The 19,335-nt window shown below is 39.5% G+C and overlaps 1 protein-coding gene across 8 annotated transcripts in view; it reads left to right on the forward strand.

Moving 5' to 3' along the window:
• Nucleotides 1-19,335, forward strand: part of mef2aa (myocyte enhancer factor 2aa) — a 186,833-nt gene that overhangs the window by 134,311 nt on the left and 33,187 nt on the right. For 2 of the 8 annotated variants that reach the window (XM_043677528.1, XM_043677532.1), the window contains exons 4-6: nt 3,798-3,929; nt 7,908-8,127; nt 11,382-11,435. In XM_043677528.1, coding sequence (XP_043533463.1) covers nt 3,798-3,929; nt 7,908-8,127; nt 11,382-11,435 — 406 coding nt within the window. Of the gene's footprint in view, nt 1-3,797; nt 3,930-3,979; nt 4,118-7,907; nt 8,128-11,381; nt 11,436-19,335 lie in introns of all 8 variants that reach the window. The other 6 variants (XM_043677530.1, XM_043677533.1, XM_043677527.1 and 3 more) reach the window with 4 other exon arrangements.

Consider the following 19,335-nt stretch of genomic DNA (forward strand, 5'->3'; position numbering starts at 1 on the left):
TTTGCATGTTTCGCCAGGTTGATTTGTATATTGGGATATTCTTGCATCTTGCGCATCTGTGCAGGATGTATCTTGTGTCCCTTAGCCTGCTTTCTTAGTGCTCATCCACTTGAACGCTACCTACTTCTGTCTGCTTCACATTGCTGTGTTAGCACACAGGGTTTTTAGTGCTAGTCACAGGCTGCCAGCTCTGCATCTTGTATTGCCTTTAGCTGCAAATGGTGAGGCAGGGAACTTGTTGCAGTGGGGAGCACTGAACAGCCAATTGGGTGGGTATGCCATTAGACAGTACTATATTGCAGCAACATTACACCTGCAACATGTGCCAGCAGTTTACTTGGTGCAAACACTGCACGTACTTCAAGCAAATGGCTATGAGCAAAGATCAAGGTGAAAGGGTACTGTGCCCAGTCTGGAGACCCCATGCAAGCAGTCAGGTGGGTCGTCCTATTCCAGTCTGGGAGGTTATCCATAATCATTTAGGCACTTGGTCCTATCAGGTTGCAGGAATTCATGTCCAAGCAGTTGGGTCACAGTCAATCCTGTAGTTGAGTGCTACCAGTGCCTGGATTCCAGGTAAGTCAGATGGAGTCCTGTGGAGATGTCGAATCAGGGAGGTGACCAACTTTTCCTGTAATGCCACAAAGGGTGAGATTAAATTTGTCAGAAGTGGGTAGATGGTGGCTGGTGGTGGTGTTAGGTGCAGGAGAGGTGCTGAGGTGTCCTTATTGAGTGAGCAGGAAGCACTGAGGGCAGAATAGGTTAGCAGTTTCAGAGCATGAGGTGGATGAGGGCCATTGAGTGGAATGATGCATGCGATAGTGAAAGTTGTATTCCATGACCCAAAGGGAGAGGTGTGTGCAGTAGAAGAGTTAGTTGGCCTTTTGAGTGTGAGGTAACAGAGAAGATGGTGGAACTAACTTCTGGAGCACAGAAGATCTTTGAACTTCTCCCTGAGCTGCTTGGTATCCTGCTTCGCCCAGGATACAGACAAGTTGGGTCCATTCTGGCTTGCTCTGATGGTGTAGCCTCTTGTGGTTGTTTACAGGAAAAGGTATTGCTCTCTATCAGCCTGACTACCAACACTTCAGCTCCATGTCTGAAAAACAGGGAGCCGGCTTTCCTCTAGGCCAATTCCTCGTGATGACAATAAAATACAAGGTGATTGCCTAGTGATATTATCAATTGACTGTTAATACAAAGTCCCAGAGAATATTCTGGGGACCCAGGTTCAAATCCCACCATGACAGCTGAATTCAATAAAAATCTGGAATCTAATGATGACCATGAATCCATTGTCAGAAAATGCCATCTGTTTTATTAATGCCCTTTTAGGGAAGGGAACTTCATCCTCACTTGGTCTGGCCTATGTGTGGCTCCAGACTCACAATAATGTGGTTAACTCTTAACTACCCTCTGGGCAACTGGGAAGGGCAATAAATGCTGGCCTAGTCAGAGACAGCCACATCCAAAATGAATGGAAAGAAGCAACAATGGTCAGATCCGAGCTTGGAGCATCTGAAATGGTGTGCAGCTGGTCTTCAGATATGGCACCACAGTTCTAAATGACACGTGGTCTGGGCAGTACCAACTTCTCTGCCTGTGCAATTCCACAAGGACAGTGTCCATTAGCCTAGCTGTACAATTAATGAGGTGAAGAGTGGGAGGTTGAGCAAGAGAGCTGGCTTCAAACCAGGCAAGATCCAGAGCTGTGAATCTCCCTCAACAATTCATTTCAACGGAAATTGAGAAAATATTTCCTTTAAAAGTGGACTAATTTTTACTTCCATCTTGGGCTGTATTATTGATTCTGCACATCCAGTTTTCCAAATAATAGCTATATACCCAAAACAATAAGAGGTTATTATTGTCAAAAAAAACTCTGTCCCATTGCAAACCATCATAAACCACCCAACTTCATAATTTATCTCCTAAATAATTAGAATTGCTGTGCAAATGCTGGATGTGCTTTCTGAAATTCATCAAATTACCTGCTGAAGTTGGTCTTATACAATGGCTTGGATGCACCTGAAGTTTAAAATCGTTGCCCTTAATTTCAAAGCTTTTGGCTTTGCCTCCCCCACCATTCCAAAGCCCAATCTGTTATGTCCGAGATCTCTGCAACCCTCTGTTCCCAAATATTACTTATCCCAAATGTTACTTATCCCAAATTTAATCTTTGTGCCATTGGCTGGCCAATCTCTGGATTTGCCTCCTGAAACTTCTCCTCTTCTCTCATCAGTTAAGAAGCTCCTTGAAACCTTTTGACCAAGCTTTCTGTTACCTGTCTTAATCTCCCAGTGCCAAATTTTGGTTGCTAGTGCTCATGTGAGACTCTTTTGGAATACTCTGTTCTGTTACTGCATTCATTATGCTAAATAAATACAAGTTCTTGTGGTTCAGGAACTGGAACAACCTGCTGCCAACTCTGCAATCTTTCTAAATGTCAAAATTGTATGTAGCCTTTTTTCTTAAAAAGAATCCTTTCTTGTAAATTATGTCTGATTTGCAAGATCAAGGAAATAAATATAGTGGGCATTAACTACATTTTCCATCTGTTCATAGTGACTGGAAGGGAAGACTATGGGCTATCTGAACTCCGAAAGAGTTCTGGTATGCATTAAGACATCAAGGCGTAGAAATTTGTCTCAGAAAGTAGGCAAAAATGGGTAGTGTTATATGGTTTGTCTGGTATATGTAACACCCAATGCTTTGTTTTAATTCCACTGGCTTGAATATACGGAGCCTGAATATACTGGCTTGAATATATCATTGGAGCCTGATGTGATGTCACCTTTTCTCACTTCTGTTCAAGTTGAATCTCTACTGCCAGAACTTTCAGAATAAGTTATTAATGTATGACTTTTTTTTTTCCTTTTTGCTTATAAGTTCCAATCACTCAAAATTGTATTTGTGACTGCTACAAGTATGCTCCGTTGTACATATAATTGACTCCAACCATTTTGTGGTGACCTATTTTGGTGCTGTCAGCTTGTATTAAAAATGTACGATAATGAAGAATTTCACCCGTGTAAAGCAAGTTTGCATATTGAAAGCAAGAAACCAGACTTTACCATCTATATATTTTGCCCCTTCCTTAAATAGTGTGTTTAGCATGTCCTTTCAACTCTGAACCATTCACATCTACAATCCAAGAATATAATTTCACATGATGTGAAATGTGACCAAAGTAAGGGAACTCGTAAATTTATTTGTGTTTTAACTGTGTAGTCAGTTGGCTCAGTTTACACCTGGTTCGCCGTAATGCCAACAGGTACAAATCCCACATTGGCTGAGGTCACCATGAAAGTCAGTCCTTTTCAACCTCACCCCTCACCAGAGGTGACCCTCAGGTTAAACTCCTCACCAGTTGTCTCCCTCTAATGAGGGAGCAGCCCTATGGTCCTCTGGGACTATGGTAACTACTGTTAAACAGCTGCTGTAATCTTCATATAGCTCAGTGAAAGGGAATAGAATGAATTTCATTCTGCAGCTTCCTAAATGAAAATTAGTGCAAGATGGTAAAACTGTTTTTGACTTATTGCTCTATTATTTAATGTTAAAACATTCCTACAATTAATTTTGATGTAGTCATATCATTTTCTTCTCTTTACTGTAAAGGTGGCTGCTTTCGGGCTTACTTCCTGATTTATAAAGATGCCCACTAAGATCGGATAAGTTTTGGGGTGCGTTGCGGTGGTGGCAAGGGGGAATCGTAAATTTTATATTTCTGTCAGTGAACAGTTATTGTTATGGCAGGTTTGTAGTTGTGTGTGAATTTTCCAATTGTATTTCAGACCTTAAGAAAGAAAGGACATAATGACTGTGATAGCCCAGACCCAGATGATTCTTTTGAGCACAGTCCGCTCATGGAGGACAAATACAGAAAGCTTAATGAAGATAATGATGTAATGTTCAAGCGCTATGGTGTAAGTACCTTCATCTGGTATTCTTTGTGTTGATTCTTTAAATCTGCTAGGCACTTAACAAGAAAGAACACAGAGGCTGCGACAGTCCAGAGCCTGACTCATCATACGTGCTCACTCCACACACAGAGGAAAAATATAAAAAAATAAATGAAGAGTTTGATAACATGATGAGGAATCACAAACTCGCAGTAAGTAGATTTTGGCATGTGGTCCTTTTGCTTGAGAAGACTTTGATTTCCTTGCTACCTGATTGCCTGCTCTTTGACTGAAGAAGGCTGCATGAAGACAACTGAACGGAGTATGAAGCAACACAGAATGAGACCTAATTCACAAAACACGTACCTAATTTCATGAGCTGATTCAGAACTAACTCATTCAAATTACTGTGGCTGGAATGAATCACCCTGTTCATACTGTGTCATTTCAGTTATTACACACCTCCAGCAATATTGTGATTTTTCCATCTCACAACTCATTATCTCTATAATGTATAATAACGCCTATGAATTAATATACAGAATAATTCACTCTAACATTTATAGTTTGAACATAGTGTGTGCCAAGCTGATCCAGAGTTTCCTTAAGGTGTTGTGTTGCATTTGAGAGAATGTGTCTTTTCTCAACCACATCTGAAAATTTATGGAACTCCAGCCTGGGCTTTGAAACTTCAACTGCTGCAACTTCTGGCTTGATTTAAAAATCAGTAAATGATAAGTTTTACAAATCCAATGGTAAAATTTCAACTTGTTCCACCAAATTCCTTCACATAAACCCCATTTGCGAAGCAGAGAATGCATAGTCAAATGTTGAATCAGTTGTAAGTAGTACTGAGTCCTTGAATTGTGCTGCTGCCCCTTAGATTATATATAAAACGGAATAAAACATTCCATGGTATTGGCTGTGTGAAAAGTTACGAGCCAAATGATCATGATGGTAGAATAATATATTTAGAAACTATTTTGAGCCAAGATTGCCTCTGTTTATGTAAGTTAAAGGTGTTAGCTGATCAGGGGACAATATTTTGAAAACTAAGTGTTGAAATAATTGGCCTTGTTAAAACAACACTTAATACAATTCGTGCAGTTGTATATCTTGTTAATCAAATAGTTGGTATTCAAATCTTGATTGCTTTTCTGCAATAAAGTAGGGGTTATCAATTATTGTCATTTTGTTTACATAATAGTTGACCTAAAAGACTGCACTTTCACATAACTCCTGAATCTAAATTGCACCTGACACCACAAAATGATATCTTCTGGCTCAGTGGATAAATGCATCAATTTTGCGAGAGCATTCATTTCCTGGATTTGTTCTCTTGCTGAACTAGCAAATCTAGGGGCCAGGCAAGGGTGTAAAATTATATGGAAATATCGGGTAGGATTCTGGAATCCACGAACCATTGTTGGGATTATAAATGTGCGGCTGGGAAGTGAGGATGTGGTTGGGATCTGTTAACACTCATTGCCCTGCCTTATGTTTGAGAAATAAATACTTGAGTCCAAGTGGTTGTATGGAAATCTACATTTCAGCATGAGTCACTTCCTCAGGAGAAGAGGAAGCAATATCGTAGGGATTGGGCGTGACATCAAAGACAAGGGGATATTGATTTATAGTTGTCAAATTGCCAGCTGCTCATAGGTTGGTGTTTTCAGACCAGGAGATCCAATGTGAAATTTTATTTCATATCTTCAAAATGATTCATCCAAAAGCAATCTTTTAAAGAATGTAATCAAAAATGTCACGGTGTAACAAAGTTTAAAGATGCAATTAAATGAAGTTCGAATGTGGAGTTTCCAAACAAATCTGTCAATGTTCCGATATCAATTTTATATTTCTGTTTATTTAATTGTTGTCTGCAAGACTAAAAGCAAAAGGAAATTAGCAAAGCAATGTTATTTTAATTTGTAACAATGTGCTCAAATGCAATATGTAGTTAACTTCCAGGGTTCAGCACAAGAATTTTGTCATTAGAAACATAGGGCAAGGTTAATCCAGTCTCTCGTGGCTCATTTTATCACCAGAAGTTGCTCCACCTCAGTCCTGCATTAGCAGAAAATCTCTTGCATTTAAGTCTGAGGTGAGAGGAGCGGATCTGAAAAACTCACCAGCTCGTGACAGGATGTCTGTGTTGGAGTGGTTGGTGGGGATTGCGGTTGCTGTCTGTGCCTGAACAAGGAACCCTTCATTGGGGAAAAAGGGGAGAATGCCTAAAGTCCCCCCCCCACGCCTTGCCTCCAATCAGGGCAAGAATGGGGTTAATTCAAAGTCCAGTGATTCAGGCGCCAACTCAGTATGGTGGTTTGGCCTCCCTGTGAGAATGATTTGGACCTCTCACTGGTTCTCCAGTCAGTAAGTGAGACCCTCATTGCATGCATTAAATCCAAGTTTTGAAGAATTAGGATTGCCTCTGTGACTTGCTTTTAAATTGGAGTTTAACAACTGTTCCAGATTTTATTGCAAATTCTGAAAATACTGTAGAAAATTACTATATAATTCATTCCATTAAAGTTACCTTCAGGCTAAATACAATTAAATCCAAATGAACCTCCATCTTCCTCCTCAGATGTATTGAAATGTTCATTATTTTAATTGCAAATGGTTATTTGGAAAGTTTTCATTTCTGCATAAATTCTTGTAAACTGCTTGAGAAAAAAATTCCATTTTAAATTTGCATAAAATATTTCATTGTATTTATGATTGCAGACTTCTTGTTTAGGACCTGGTGAAGAAGTTTAATATCTGTCTGTTGTCTATCAAATGGCATGTGCTATATCACATTTTGTATTTAACTTCTGTGCTGCTTTTGAGAAACAAGCACGTCTGTGCTGTAAAGTTACAATAATGCACTAATATCAAAGTTGAGTTTTTATTCAGTTAGTCCATTTCCATTCTTGCTAATTTCTGTATAATTTCATTCAACGTATAGTTCTGTTTTACATTATTTTAATCAGCCTGTTAAGACATGTTATAATACAACTTCATGGCAGGTTGAAATTGGACCTTCTGGTCTGGTGGGGGAAAGGGAAGCACTACCACTGCACTAGAAGACTCTCTGTTCTATTTTAAATATTGGCCTTATTTTATGGAACATTATCAATGTCCTTTATCGAGACTTTTCTTGGAAATAGATAATATCACAACTGGAAAAATGCTATGCTTTTGAACCACACGTACACTGATATGAAAACTAGTGTGTAACATTTAAGAAGCATCACACTTTTAGAAAAGGTTTAGCCCATAAATTATTGATAACATCTGACAAATATCTAGGACAGTAATAAAATGCATTTTTCCATTTCTGTGGTTTAAATTGGTGTTCATTGATTATCAGTGGTACATCAAGTGCATCAGTTCAGGAGCTCACATGTTCTAGTGTTCTTGGATCAGTAATTAGATAAAATCTTTGTTCCAGTTTTCATACTTTTAATTCTATAAGATTGAGACCAAAAGGAGAAAATGCCTTCAGAATGTTTATTTCTGGCTCAAATATTAGGAAGTCAGTTTCCAGAGTGCTCATTAATGGAAGGGCACCTCATCTGCCACCACAGCATATTGCAAACACACAGGCTGGTTGTCACTCCCTGAATTGTGAGAACTTAATAAAAAATTGCCCTTGGTTGTATAGGTAGCCAGTGCTTGTGAATTAATGGAAAGGTACATCTTAACACCAATTTTGGAGGAATAAAGTTATTGCTATGTTGATTATATCAGATGGAGACAGGAGTAACAACCCTTAAAAGACTGGGCAGATGAAAAGTGTTTGTTTCTGCCTTTGTGCTCACTTCTGTATGGCAGAGCTTAAATCCATGCTCATTATACTACTTTAGGAAATTGCGATTACATCATAAATGCTAGATTTTTGAATGTTTAAAAGCATTTAGCACTCTAAACTCAATCACAGACCATCTTTGCCATTTCTTTTAATGAAATGAGACATATATTAGCATTGAAGTAACATGTTTTTTGATTTCTTTGCAGCCTGGTTTGCCGCCACAAAACTTTGCAATGCCAGTTGCAGTTCCAGTGAGCAACCCAAATAATCTAACCTACAGCCACCCAAGCAGCTCTCTTGTAACTCATTCATTGGTAACCACATCTCTAACAGATACCAGCATGCTTTCACCTCCTCAAGCTACACTGCCCAGAAACGTTGTGTCACCAGGGGCTCCACAGAGACCACCCAGTGCTGGTAATGCAGGTATACTTTATACATCTAACTATTGCAGCCAAAACATTGATATTGAATGTGACCACATCTCTGGAAGGTGTTGTGAAAGATGGCACACAATGAGCGAGCTTTTACTTTGGATTAGGAACTTGTGAATATATGAAATAGAAAAAAAAAATGTTTTAGATTGCCATAAATCCTATCCCCATCAAAAAAAGTCATGAGGTGAGTTTCTGGTTTCACATTTACAACATTGGTCCCTTGCCCAAAGTTTTGGAGGGGGAAGTATTGGTAGATTTGGACATGGGCCATGCATGAATTTTCATGCATCATCTATCAGTTGAGAAAATTGTGGACAGTTAATCTCTCATATGCCTTCCCAGCAGATAAGGTTGTGTATTAGAAAAACTGCCCATTAAGGTTTAGCTACAAGAAGTTGTAACATGTTTAACATAATGGACAGAACCAAAGCACTTTGCGGGAGAGCAGTAAAACGCAAAATTAGATGCTGAGCCATGCATGGTGGTGATAGGTCAGATGATCAAAGGTTTGGTCAAGGAGGTATGTTTTAAAGAGTATTTTGGTGTGGAAAAGCAAATGGTGTGGAAAAGCCAAGTGAAGGGAGGAACTTCCAGAACTTTGGGACTAGAAAACAGAATGGGGGGGGCATGGGGACAGAAGAAAAGCCCCCCCCCCCGCTTTATTCCATTTTAAAACTTGAACTGGAGTAATATTTCAAGCTGAATGTACGCTGAACTTTGAAACCAGAATGCTAACAATCGAAAACTATTTCAGGCAATGCCACACTGCATTCCACAGCCTCCCCCTCCAGGCTCCTGATCCATCCCCATTCAAATGCCAGGCTTGCAATCTCTGTTGCTATGTCCTCTTCATCCGAGGGACTGTTTGCAGTCCCAGTGACTCCTACTGTTGACCTAGTGGGACTACTAGAAATGTCAAGCTATCGTGTCAGATCAGATCCTCCTACTGAGGGGCTGGAAGTGTTCTTTTAGATTGCCAGTAAGTGATAATTGCCATGCTGCAGCCTTTCCTTTTAAACTGATCTGTGGGTTTGGAACCAAGGCTCCTTGTAAGATGGGACCAGTCCTTTTGCAAGCCCAACTTTTATGGGCTTAGTTCAGTTCACCAGAATGCACTGACCATCTCAGGCCATGACATGTGTGACATCCTTGACATGCAGTTAGCAGAACAGACTTTGGAAATTGATGCAAGTCTGTGCAGTGCTGCTATGTGGTGTCCTTAATCACCATCAAAAATCCAATTATTTGGTCATTCATATGATGTTTGGATCTTGTGAGAAACTTAGTTGCCACAGCTGTCACTTAACACCATTGTTAGAAGAGACAGTCACGTAGCAGTTATGTCACGGCATCATTCAACCAGATATCCAGGATAATGGTGTGGGACAAAAGTACAAACATTTTCTCCAATTTAAATCTAAGAATATAAAGTTAGTAATGTGACAACTAGCATTGATTTGATGCCCTTAAGGGAAGGAATTCTGTTTTCTTTACCTGATCTGACCTACATAGGACTCCAAATCCACAGCAATATGGTTGACTCTTAACTGCTATCTGAAATGGCCCCTCAAGCCAATCAGTTCTAGGATAATTAGACATGGGTAACAATTGCTGTCCTTATAGTGACACCCACACCTCACAAATGAATAAAGAAAGAAAAACTGTGCATTAAAAGTACCATTGGACATAATGAGGATGTGCTAAGTTTCCGAAGAAATGCAAAATACAGTTCTTTTTAAGTAAATGTTTGAATATTTAAATTACAGCTGCACAGTCTATTACAGGTTTATTTTTAGATTACTTAGTGTGGAAACAGGCCGTTCAGCTCAACAAGTCCACACCGACCCACCGAAGTGCAACCCACCCAGACCCATGCCCCTACATTTATCCCTTCATCTAACACTACAGGCAATTTAGCATGGCCAATTCACCTGACTTGCACATTTTTTTGGATTGTGGGAGGAAACCGGAGCACCCGGAAGAAACCCACGCAGACACAGGGAGAATGTACAAACTCCACACAGTCGCCTGAGGCAGGAATTGAACCCGGGTCTTTGGCGCTGTGAGGCAGCAGTGCTAACCACTGTGCCGCCCACTGTCGGTGTACAGTAGATTTTTAAATTATCAAATTAGGTGAACTATTCAAATCCAATAAAGCAAACAACTGCAGATGCTAGAGATATGCAACATAGAGAGAAATTGTTGGAGAAATTCAGGTCTGGCAGCATCTGTGGAGAGAAAGCAAAGTTAAAGTTTCAAGTCTGGTGGCTCTTCAGAACACATAACAAATAGGGAAAAGTGGTATTTATGCAGGATAAGATTAGGAAAGGGTGTGGGGTGAGAAGTGGATAGAGATGGAGTGTGGAGAGAGAGAAGTATGAAAGGGGTAGGAAGACAAGGGGATTATTGATAAGAGGCCAGGACAGAAGAGAAGCTGAGTAAGTGGTAATGAGAGCTAACGGTTGGAGAGAATTGGTGATATTAATTTTATTTCACATCTGCAGTTAATTTATAGTGATTTAATCAAAAAAGAAGTTTTGTAAACAAAGCTTAGATACATTACAGCCATTTTGTAGTACATGCACTTTGGTATATAGAACAAGAGCAAAGAAGAGTAAAGAAAATTTACAGACTAGGAACAGGCCCTTCGGCCCTCCAAGCTTGAGCTGATCCAAATCCACTGTCTAAAACATAGCTGTAATATATTAGTAAATATATTATACTGACTGTGTGGAGTTTGCACGTTCTCCCCGTGTCTGCGTGGGTTTCCTCCGGGTGCTCCGGTTTCCTCCCACCATCCAAAGATGTGCAGGTCAGGTGAATTGGCCATGCTAAATTGCCTGTAGTGTTAGGTAAGGGGTAAATGTAGGGGTATGGGTGGGTTTCGCTTCGGCGAGTCGGTGTGGACTTGTTGGGCCGAAGGGCCTGTTTCCACACTGTAATCTAATCTAATCTAAATAGTGTCTTTGAGTTTTCTCGTACATATTATTCAACGTATATCATTGTTTTTGAAGATTCTATTAAGTACTAGTCTACTAAAAAGCTGTCAATTCACAATGCAACTTTAAATAGCCTTACTCGATTTTGTAAGAGGAATGTATTTTCAGTCAATAATATAAAACTTGATTTATTTTGACACCTCTTCATAAAGTACATTTAGGAACAGTTTTATTGCCAATAAATTTAGAATGTGTTTCTGATGCATTTGATTGATAACTGGATCTGTCCTCTGTTTTATTATAGGTGGAATGATGGGTGACCTTACAATGCCGAATGGTGCAGGCACCAGCCCTGTGGGTAAGCAAAAAAACCTGGAATGGGCTCAATAGTGTAACCTACTGTCAGTAGAAAAGGGGAATTAATTCTATTACATTCAGGGTTATGTATCTACTTTGGGTGATAATACTACATGAGTTATAATGAGTCAGTAGTCTGTTTTGTAATTCCTGCAATTTCATTAATTTCCTTTGACATAACTGGAGAATGCATAAAATGAGTAGCTGACTTGCTAGCATCCATTTTACTCTGCTATGCAAAGTTTATATGAAATATTGCTCATCCTTTCAATTCCAACCTGCAAGCTGAAACCTGCTGGAATTAGGCATTCAGAAACTTCTGGTTTAAGAAATTTATGCTGTTGTGCTGCCATTTTGTTTGGGTAATTGTTCAGAATCAATGCTTTTTTTTCTGTCTCTCTCCATAATAGTGATTAAATTTAAAAATATAAGTGAGGAACATGACAACTAGCATTGATTTGTTGTAAAACATATCTGATTGATTGATGCCCTTAAGGGAAGGAATTCTGTTTACTTTACTTGGTCAGACCTACGTAGGACTCCAAATCAACAGCAATATGGTTGGCTCTTAACTGCTATCTGAAATGGTCCCTCAAGCCTCTCAGTTCAAGGGTAATTAGATGTGGGTAACAATTGCTGTCCTTGCTAATGACACCCACATCCCACAAATGAATAAAGAAAAAAAACCTGCACATTCAAAGCACTGTTGGACACTGAGGATGTGATAATTTTCTGAAGAAATGCAAAGTACAGTTCTTTTTAAGTAAAAGTTTGAGTTTGTAAGTAACATCAGAACAAATCAGTTTGTCATTCATTATGTACTTTTGTTCAGTATACAAATTATTGAAATTACTATTCCTCTACTGCTTAAGCCTTTTGTTAACTAACCTTTATTTTAAAAGCACAGTTATTGTTTGAAAATACACATTTGAGAATGTGAAGAGTCACTTCTAAACTTCAAAAGGTTTATGAAGTATCTTCAATATGGTACTCAGTAAGCTTTTGTTGCAAAATCTTCAACCATCATCTGGTCTAAACCTGAAAAGCTGCAGAAATGTCACTTGCTCTACTATTACTGTACTACTGTTAGTTTCTGATAAGGGAAGCTCCACTCCATTGATCTTTTACATATACATGGTATACCAATTTTAAAAAGCAGAGATTTGCAGCTAAAATTTCTGGGATAAGACAAAGCATTCATAGCCAGTAGCAGTCAGTTTGCACACGGTAATTTTTTGTGCAAAGTCTGGTTTGGAATATTGCCCTGTTGGCATCTCGCAGGCAACATAGGCAGTCTAAAAGTAGAATATACATGAAACACAGCATCACTTCCTTGTGTAAAAAAGAAAAATGACAATGGAAGTGTCAAATTACCAGCCACCACAAACCGCTTTGGCCATTTTTTGTCATTATGGTTTGGTTGTTGAAAATCACATTCCAGCTTTTTTTGCCTCCAACCTGGCTGCATTAGCCTCACATTCTCCATCCTTCATAAGCTTCGGCTGATCCAGATTCTGCTGCCTTTCGTCTAGTCTGCACCGTTCCAACCACAAAGATTCCCTTAGTCCAGATCTGAAATGGTCCCATATTTCCCAGTCTCTCAACACAGCATTTTACAGCTTTGGTTTGGGTCCTTTATAGATTTGTTACCTCAATCAATGGACTGGATGTAATGGCTATATAGTGGCCAGTGATAGGTTGGAAAACTGGGACAACCTTCTGTGGCCATTCTTGGAACTCCCAGATTAATTCCCAGTTAAGCATCACTTGGGCAGATTTCTGCCTACTGTCAAAGCCTCTGTACTATTTAACATTCCATCTCCAAGAGTCACTGCCAGTCAGAAGCCAGCAATTCTTCAGTCACATTGAAAGCCTCTGCTGTTACTGTAACAAAGGTCCTGTATTGCAGATGAGTTGATACAGACCAGAGCAGTTTTGGGTTGCAGGGGGCATCCTCTCAGGGACAGCTCCAATTGCAAGTAGGGGTGCTTTCTGTGGGCAGAGTGTCTGATCAGGAGGGTACCTCTCACCCTCATTAAAGTTCAGTAGATTTTGCATAGCAGTGGCGGTGGCAGGAGGCTCTTAAGTAGCCATTGCTTTGACATTCAAGGGCTTCAACTGGGAGGAGATAGACAAGAAAACTGTCCTTAATCTTTTCTACCTTGACAATCGGAAAGAGTCGAAGGCTCTTGATTGTATTACACTGCTCTACCCTCCCGAGGGATGAAAGCTAAATAATTAAAGTCAACCCAATGATTCCACAGCAGTTTCTATTGGCAGATCTTGCTCAATTATATCCAGAATTTGTGCCTTTTCAGCAACCTATGTCATCAACATTCCTAACCTGATGATTAACAGTCGGCCTACTTACAGAAATCATTTAACTGGATTCAATGTAACCTTGTGCAATACCATAATGTGCAACTTAGAATACCAGGTATTAATTGCATCAGGTTTGCACACTAAATTTCCAACTATCCTCTCCCTTAAAACCCCTTGAACATGTCAGCGCCTAAATCTGTGCCTAAATTTCCATAACTTGTGTAAGAATATTTGTATGAATTGAAGTTTCTTCTGTTGACAGCCATTATTTATGAGCTGTAAAAATATCAAGTTCTACTTATGTTGCAGTTTTTGGGCATTAGTTCAATTTTCTATTTCACTTCATGACTCAGCAGAAATTTTTGTATGCGGATCTGATCCCTCTTCCTCCCTAGCTGCTGCCTGAGACTGAATGAAACTGCTGATAGACTTGGTAATTTATTTTTCCTTCCAAGCTGATTGTATATTTCTGCTGTCAACAGAACTACATATTTTTTTAAGTCGTCATTGTGTGGTCCTTCCCTACCCTATATCAACCCATCTGTTGAAAACCTAATTTGTGCATCTTTTGCTGCCCAACCTGGCTCTATCAATTCAGTTTGTTTAACGGCCTATCCTCCAATCAGCATATGATTCAAATGAAACAAAAACTGTTCTACTCTCATTTCATTGGCTTTGTTTATCAGTAGTCACCGTAGCATCATCTTGCTTCCCTGAGTCCACATGTCAAAAGTAACCACCCACGCAAATTTTCTTTCTGTTCTGAGTTTGCAATTTTTATTTTCAATTCCGAACTTTCTATTTGTGATCCAACCCATTAGCTTGTCTTTCTGTCCATTTAATGGATACTAAGCTTCTTCCATCATACCCATGTTTCAAAAGCTGTTATCCTAGGGGGTGGCACAGCGACTCTGTGGTTAGCACTGCTGCCTCTCAGATTTCATTTCATCCTTGGGTAACAGTCTGTGTGGACATTGCACATTCTCCCTGTCTCTGGGTGCTCTGGTTTCCTCCAACAGTCCAAAGATATGCATTATTGGAGTCCAAATGTTGTAACGGCAGAGTGCAATACTCCACACCACCATTTGTAAGAGACCTTTTTTCAGTTTTATGCTGATGCTTTAAACTTCTAGGCACTACTTAAGTCACTGGTCTGCTTTGCATTAGCTAATGTCAGGTGGATTTTTCTCTTGGATGTAACCTCTTTATAATTCAGATAAGGTGTTTGAATCTAATTAATGTTTCTATCACACTGCTTCCAATCTCAACTTTTCCATTGCCTTTTAGGGAAGATAAAAATCCAAATCAACACATGAAAACTTGAACAAAAATGTGGAAGCCACATATTTAACTTTGACTTTTTATAAAATGGTACGCAGAGAAACATTTTAAATTTGCTTTATTAATTCCATTTCACCTGTGAAGAAGTAAACCATTTTTATCAATACATTAATAAACTGAACTCCAATAATGGCATGGAAGAAACCCACACACCCCAGAAATTATTGGAGAAGCATTATCAGCTTCGGCAAAGGATCTGTGGGTGATGCAAGAAATCTGAGCGAATCATGAGAAGTCAGTCAAGACTTTTTTGTTGTTGAGAGCAACTTGTTGCATTTTGAAACAATTCTGGCTGTTGAGATGAGATCCTGTCTAGTGAGTGGCAAGATTGCTCTTAACTGGAAAAATTTCTTGTTAACATATTTGCTCTTTAATGTGCGGCTTCCTATTCTATAACCTGCCATGAGAAAATTAGATTTTGACAATACCCCATGTGAAAAACATAAGTAGGTACCCCTGGCAACTTCAGTTGATCTCTTGCCCCTCCAGGCTGCCATCTTGGAGATTAGGCAATGATATTCCAGGGCCCCCCCACCCCCCAAATCTCCATCTCTCCACCTTTCCACAATCTAAAGTTGCTAATGCCTGACACCTGTCAACTTCACAGGATCTTCATGATATCTCACTGATCCACTTACAGGCTGCTTCTGCATTTTAACATGGCAGTTTAGGATGCATTAACAATTAGTATTGAAATTTTGCAGCAAGGGCATTTTGTGCACAGCTCACAGATTGGACAACGCTGCATCTCAGCACTGGTCTCTTCCTCGCTTAGCACTCACTGACTTTGTGCCTATCTGGATGCTCACAACATCCCTGCCTTATCGTTTATTTTTGTACTTTGGCACCTAGAATACCAAACTCCCATCACTTATGTCTTGCCCTGCCATTTAGCTGCAAAGCCAAGAAACTTGTCATGGTTATCAGCTGTTATCACTCAAACCAAGGGAGACCACATTCAGTCAGGGTGTCCCTGTATTGTAAGTTAAGGGCAGCCTCTGATATCAGTCCAGAGCCTTATAAGTTGGCCACTCAGTGCAGTTGGGTCAGGATCCTAGGCTAAAAGAAGCTAACGTCAGTGTGATTTTACACTGCAAACATAACTTCAGCTGGGTTCACAGCCTTGAGATTGTGTCAGAGGCCTAACCTCCAATAGTCATCTAATTATTTAACATCTATGGCCTAATACCTAATTGTTCTTCCTGGAAAGTTACCCAATGATGTTGTCTGTCTTAGGAAGAGGATTTGGTGTGAAATGGACTGGTAAGCTAGAAGAGATACCTGTTAGGAAGGATCTAGGTTAGAAGTTCGGCACAACATCGTGGGCCGAAGGGCCTGTTCTGTGCTGTATTGTTCTATGTTCTATGTTCTATCTAGTATTATATGATCATTTTAAAAATGAGCCTTTATTTGTAGGGAGGTAATCATAAAGTTTGGCACTTTTATGGGTATGTGGCAGATGGTGCAAGCTCTATAATTAGAATGTCTGCAAAGTGACATTTAACAGATCAAAGTTTTGAGACTAGCACTTTGAGTCTAACATGGATCTGTTTTGATTATTTAATGTGATTATTCAGTAAAATCTGAACTATTTGACCCCCAAATCCATAGTGTTAACCTTTTGGTGAAAACTCTGCAAACCTCATGAAGTGAAAATCTTTAGGTGTTATAACCTGAATTTAATAAGTTTAGTCTTGCATTGCAAGCCAGTGGCAAGCTTGATTTTAAAATAAGTTTGTTCTGACCTTATATCATGTAATTTGTCAGTCTAGCAAGTAATAAGACCTGAATGTACTGAAGCAGAGTGAAACAGATCCTTGTTTTACCTGTATCTAATGTTCAGTACAACCCTAAAGTTCAATAAGCTAATCAAAGGTCTGTAGAATACAGTGAAGCAGGACACCGCATAGGAGAGGTTCCCAAAGAGTGGTCATCACTCAGTGGTTGCGAAGCAGAGACTCAAGTTTGACAGTCCATGATTGGCTATGAGGTCTCTTTAAATGTATGTGTTTTTTTTTTATTTGCTTGTGCCTGTGGCCTCATTCAGTGAACTCATTGACAGCAACAGACCCAGAACATGGGAGGTGATTTTGTTGTTTCTCTTTTCTGTTTTTATTTCACTGACTCACAGGATGTGTGCTTTGCAGACTGAGCCAGCATTTATTGCCCATCCCTCCTCCTTTTAGAAGGGGGTGGGGAGCTGCGTTCTTGAACTGTCGCAGTCCATTTGGTGTAGGTATGCCCACAATACCGTTACTAAAGGAGTTCAGGATTTTAACCCACTGACACAGAATGAACAGCAATCTGTTCAAGCTCTCAGCAGCACAAAATGACTGACTGTTTACCCCCAATGCAGTTTTCTCTCTGCGGTTGCACCAAGCATGCAGTATTAAATTTGGGTCACAGCAGAAAAGAAATTGGGAAGCACTGGTTCAGTATTCATTTTAGCTGCTGTGTAAGATTAATGACAACTTTACCACAATAAAAAGGAAATGGCAAAATTCAAAGTTCATTTCAATATCACCTCAGTCTTCCATTTACTTTTACTCTGAAGGTTGAGCCTTGCAACTCAACTTTTATGTTCTGTTAATACTGTAATTAAATTTACAGCATAAAGGGGATTAGCATTGTTATTTAAGTTAGTCATTATATAGTTAATTGTTCACATTGACCGACCAGTAGAAGGTAATGTTGTTACGCATAAACATACTAATATAGTTAATATACATGGTATTTTCTAAAACACTCAACAGAATTTGCTTTACTCAAATGACGGTTTCAGGTTTGTGTTAGACTATGCCAAGCCTTTTATTGATTGCGAAGCTAGTAGCATGTAAGCTGAGCAGAACTTCTGAACATCCAGCAAGCATTTGGGTGACGTCATGTCATTACGTTCCTGGTACACAATAACTTGCCAGCTGACTGTGCCCATTATATGCTATGTGAAGTGGAACAGCAGGTGCAGATTAAGGATGAATCCTGGAACTGAGACCCAGTGAGACCTTGGTAGATCATCAGCTGTTGTTTTTACCTTCCGAGTGAACGGAGAGGCAGCCTTTGAAAATTGCTCAGTATGTCAGCAGGGATGTCAGATTCACATGTTCTTGTTTATTGCCAGAGCTGTTGAGAAACAGACCCCAGCTCTTTCGTTCTCTAGAAATCAATCTCTCATGATTTAAGAGAGAAGCAAGTTGAGTAATGTTTTGACTTTCTGATTCTTTGAGGAATTTATAATTTCAGTATTGTAAAATCCCCCTGCAAAAACACACGAATGGGTTGAATGATCATTTTCCGTAAAGCAGAAACCTCGAAATTTAGTGGGTTAAAACACATCCAATAGGGTAGAAGATATGAAAAAAAAATCCAAAAGTGTGGTGATTGCTCTTAAATAAAATGCTTTAAGCCCCTTCCCTATGGCATTAAGGGGTCTAACATTTAGTTGAGGCCCTCTTCTCAAAAATGGACTTGAGTGAACATGACCTTCACTGAACATGACCTTCAGCAGACTTGTTGCATTAAGGTTAAACAGGGCCCTGTGCAACTTGAGAAGCACTGTTTGTGAAGGCTGCCGTTGAAATTGTGGCATAGCCTCCAGCCTGAGAACAAACCCTATTTCCCCCCTACCAGAACTAGCTTTGTCTCTGTGAAACTTTAGAATTGTCTTTGCAATGTATATTTGCCTCCTCATCTCATCTGCAATATGCTGATGAGGCCCGAGTCCAATTTTGGGCAAAACTTGTGCTTCTGGCTTTGAGCTGAAAATTCCATATTTTATCAGATTGAAAGTTTAGAGAATATTCCCTACTTTTGGTTAATATCAGTGGCAAATTTTTATGTGAATTGCACTTTTGGCTGCAACTTGCTTAGTAAATTTGCCAAGGGTGTGCAGTATTCAAATAAATCTTATTTACACATTCAGAATTACTTCAATTTTATATTGATGTGAGAAATTGACATTGAGTAAATAAATTAGATTCAGTTGTATTTAAATTTTGTTGCCTCAAATTTTTTCCAGCATGGATTTTCCTTGTTGCTGTTTTTGAAGAGTGAAACTCCTAGAGAGTCATAGGGATGTACAGCATGGAAGCAGACCCTTCGGTCCAACCCGTCCATGCTGACCAGATATCCAACCTAATCTAGTCCCACCTGCCAGCACCCAGCCCATATCCCTCCAAACCCTTCCTATTCATAAACCCATCCAAATACCTCTTAAATGTTGCAATTGTACCAGCCTCCAC

Source organism: Chiloscyllium plagiosum, chromosome 36, assembly GCF_004010195.1.
Source record: "Chiloscyllium plagiosum isolate BGI_BamShark_2017 chromosome 36, ASM401019v2, whole genome shotgun sequence".
Taxonomy (NCBI): Eukaryota; Metazoa; Chordata; class Chondrichthyes; order Orectolobiformes; family Hemiscylliidae; genus Chiloscyllium; species Chiloscyllium plagiosum.